Source organism: Arachis duranensis, chromosome 2, assembly GCF_000817695.3.
Source record: "Arachis duranensis cultivar V14167 chromosome 2, aradu.V14167.gnm2.J7QH, whole genome shotgun sequence".
NCBI classification, from domain to species: domain Eukaryota; kingdom Viridiplantae; phylum Streptophyta; class Magnoliopsida; order Fabales; family Fabaceae; genus Arachis; species Arachis duranensis.
In genome coordinates this window covers 34958743-34962630 of record NC_029773.3, presented here as the reverse complement: position 1 = coordinate 34962630, position 3888 = coordinate 34958743, and the positions used below count along the sequence as shown (strand labels likewise).

At 40.8% G+C, this 3888-nt stretch overlaps 1 protein-coding gene across 1 annotated transcript; it reads left to right on the top strand.

Moving 5' to 3' along the window:
• The first annotated feature begins 819 nt into the window (after window positions 1-819).
• On the top strand, window positions 820-1341 carry LOC107474094 (uncharacterized). The gene has a single exon (XM_016093679.1). The coding sequence runs from the start codon at window positions 820-822 to the stop codon at window positions 1339-1341; it is 522 nt and encodes a 173-aa protein (XP_015949165.1).
• Window positions 1342-3888: the final 2547 nt, after the last annotated feature.

Sequence of the window (3888 nt, the reverse complement as noted above, 5' to 3'; positions counted from 1 at the left end):
GAAAGGATATGTCGGGTTGGCAACTTTGAACCAACAAGTGATATTACAAGCTAAAATAGGATAGGCATTCATCATATGCATCTTCTACATGCTTGTTTGCTATGATTGTTTGAGTTATACCTTATTAAATAATATGCTTCATTGCTACTTGATCTACCTGTTGTACATGTATATTAATTGTGCGTTACTTGTCTGCATCTATTTGTATTTTCTACTGGGATTGAGGAGGATCGGTAGGCAGTGACGATGGGATCAGATGTATGGTAGGTTGGTGAAGGCTGTGGTACAATGGTGACTGTTAGAATATAAATCCCTTGAATTAGATTACCCTTAATGGCAACTCACGAATGAGGCCGGACATGTATTCGAAGAGAGAATGAACCCCCGTCGACAGACAATCATGCTAAATTCATGGCAGCGATGACTAACTTGGTTAACACGATACAAGCAAGCGTTATTGCAACTACTCATGCTATAGAACGGATAGGGCAACCAACCAGAAACAAAAATGAAGATGGGACTTGGAACAACTTAGGTGGAGTCCTGATGACGTTAGCTTCTTTCTTGAAGGTTAACTCGCCGACTTTGAAGGGAATGAAAAATCCTACTGAAGCAGACAACTGGTTCCAAGCTTTGGAGCGGGCAATGTAGACTCAGCATGTCCCAGATACTCAATTCGTGGAGTTTGTGGCTTATCAACTGATGGGAAAAGCTCAGCACTGGTGGTAGAGAGAGTGCCAACTGATGCAACTACTAAATGAGGACATTCCATGGGAGTTATTTCAAACTATTTTCTACAAGAAGTACTTTCCAAAGTCTATGAGGGAAGCCAGCGAATTGAAACTCATGCAGCTAAAGCAAGGGTTCATGACTGTAGCAGAGTATACTAGCAAGTTCAAAAAACTATGTAAGTTCTCAAGGATTTGTCAGGGTGCTCCTGAGTCCTCTGAGAGCTGGAAATGTATCAAGTACCAAGGAGGACTTAAGGATGGTAGCATGACTCCTATGGCTCCATTGGAGATAAGGAGAATCTTTGAACTAGTGAACAAAGCAAGAGTTGTGGAGGAATGTGCCAAGAAGACAGCTTTGGCAAGAGATTCTCGTGGTTGTACCAGTATCCAGGATCGTGGGAAGTATTTTCCTCAAAGGGGACAAAACTTCAAAAAGGGTGGACATGCCTCTCAGCGTTCTCAAGGTAACTTAAAAGGGACCAATTGTGACCAGTATCCCCTAGCGAAAGGGAGAGGTGTGTGCTATTCTTGTGGGCTGCCTGGACATATAGCCAACAATTGCCCTCGTAGCAGAAAGCAAAATGCAGATCGATTTCAACAGCAAGGTTAAGGTAATTGCGAAGATGATAACTAAACTCTAATTACCATAAATGATACGAATTCACTGTGTTTATTCATGGCTTATGGCAGAGATGAGAATTTAGGACCGAGAGTGCCAAAACTTAGAACTGAACTAAATTGTGCCACGTAGAGTACTACCATTAGAGCTAGTAGAGTATTGGGATAACATTGGGTAGATGGTGAATTGTTAAGTGTTAAGGCAGTTAGAAATGGAGATAAACAAGTGAGCATGACTAAGGCTTGAATTTGGCTGGGTTTGACATTGATTTACATTTGAGTTTAGTTATGATAACCGGAATTCATTGGTTGTTTATTATGTCAAGTTATGGTTTTGTACTTAAGGATGAATAACCTGAGTAGGTACCCTGATTTATGTTGAGGTCCTGCGTAATATATTTATGGAGATTGAGGATTTTAATGAGATTTTGATTTAAGCATAGAGAATACTCTAAGGCCCTAAATTGAAATAGGAGTCTTAGGATGAACTTAGGCATTATTTGGGATAACTGGATTTTTAGTGGCTGAAAATCAGAGTGACGCAGTGGAGGCTTGCGAGAGCGTTGACATAAGATAATGGTAATGAGGAGTAGTATGAGGTGATTAGAAATATCTTAGGCTTGAATACTCAAAGGGTTTAGTCGGTTAATGTAAATGATGGTTTCTAGGTAATTGAGTTTGATTGTGGCTGCGAGATTAGATTGATCTCGAACTAGTTATGGAAATGAGTGTAGGTGTGTAATTGGATTTAGGTGATAAGTGAGTGCAAAAATGTTGTGTTTGAAGGATAAATATTATGATAATTGATTATGTCGATTTTTGGGTTTTAGGTTGGAATTGATAACGATTGGTTTTGAATGGAACACTTGAAAAGTTGAGTTGAAATGTTGAGCCCTAGTATTAATTTGGATATATTGTATGTATTAGATTGAAATATATGTTGTTTGGAGCTTGAATTGGTGTTTTGGAGTACTTGGTGTTGAGCTAAAGTGGTGGTTGTGCTTGAGTTGCTTGTTAGAGGCTTGGATAGCTTGTGGAAAGAACATCTTCGGTGGTTTGAGCTTGTGTGGAAATTGGCCAAGGTATGGTTTCGATTTTCATTAGTTAATATGTAATGTGGTGAACAACTTAGGATAGTGGCCTTTAAGATAGGATGATTGGGTATGTGATTAGTTTATCTAAATTGTTATGTTTAATGATATGGAGTCTTGGATATGTGTGGTATATGATTAATTTGAAGGGAAGTTTCGGTTTAGGTGGCGCTAAATGCTAGGTTGGACGTTTAGTGCCAGAACGCATGTGCTAGCAGCACAGTGCCTGACGGGGTCCTTTGAGAAGGAGTTTTGAATTTGAAAAAAGGATATTCATGGGCCCCACTACCCAATCAACTCGTTCCCATCTCCCAATATCCCTCCATTCCATAACTCTCCCTTCCCATAACCACTTACCCCCCTCTCCATTTACCTCCCATTTAATTTTTTTTTCACCAACCTCCTATAAATACCCTTTTACTCCACTCTTTTAACCACAACAAATATACATTTTCTTCTTTCTTTTATCCTACCAACCCTTTTCTTTCTCTTTCACTACCATATCCTCTATATCTTTTAATTCTTATATTCCCCCATATTTCCCATACCCTACCACCATCTTCTTCCCTCTACCTTCTATTTTTCTCTTTTTCTTTAGTCGGGGAAAGTAACTTTCTAAGTTTGGTGCGACAGCGCTGCTTTCTTTTCTTATTATTTATCATTGATGGCACCCAAAACTAGAGAGTCTTACTATAGGAAGAGGAAGGAGAAGGCCCCAGTGAAGGTCCTTATAATGCGACCCAATTTAGTTTCAAGGTCCATGAGGACCACTTCCATGAGATTACTGGGCAGAAGAAGGAGATTCTAGAGGTTCGGTTTCATCTTAAACTGAACGAATACCCGGAGATTCAGAAGAGGGGCTGGGGCACATTGTGCAACCCAGTTACTGAGGTGGGTCAACTCATGGTCCAAGAATTTTACGCCAATGCTTGGGTGACTTACAAGCATGTGTAAGGCGTATACCCCAGCCCCAAGAACTGGCAGACGATGGTGAGAGGGCGAGTTATTGATTTTAGTCCACAGAGCATGAGAGAGACACTTCGCCTATCACTGATTGGGGAGAATGACGAGTGCTACAGTGAGAGGGTCAATAGGGACAAGAGGCCAGAGCAGATATTAGCAGATATATGCCTTCTGGGAGCCCAGTGGAGGCTCAATTCTGAGGGCAGCTGGGCAGTTGGGCCGGCACGATCTGACACCAGTTGCTAGGGGATGATTGGAGTTTATTCAGCACTCCATTATCCCGACAAGCAACCGTTCTGAGGTGACCATGGACCGAGCAGTAATGATTCACTGCAGCATACTCGGTAATGAGATGGAGGTGGAGCAGGTGATTCCACAGGAGATCTACAAGGCAACTGCAAATACCTATATGATGCGTGAGCATCTTGTACCCTTTTCCCTCTTATTTTTTAGTTGTTTTTAGTTAAAATTTATTAAATTTTATT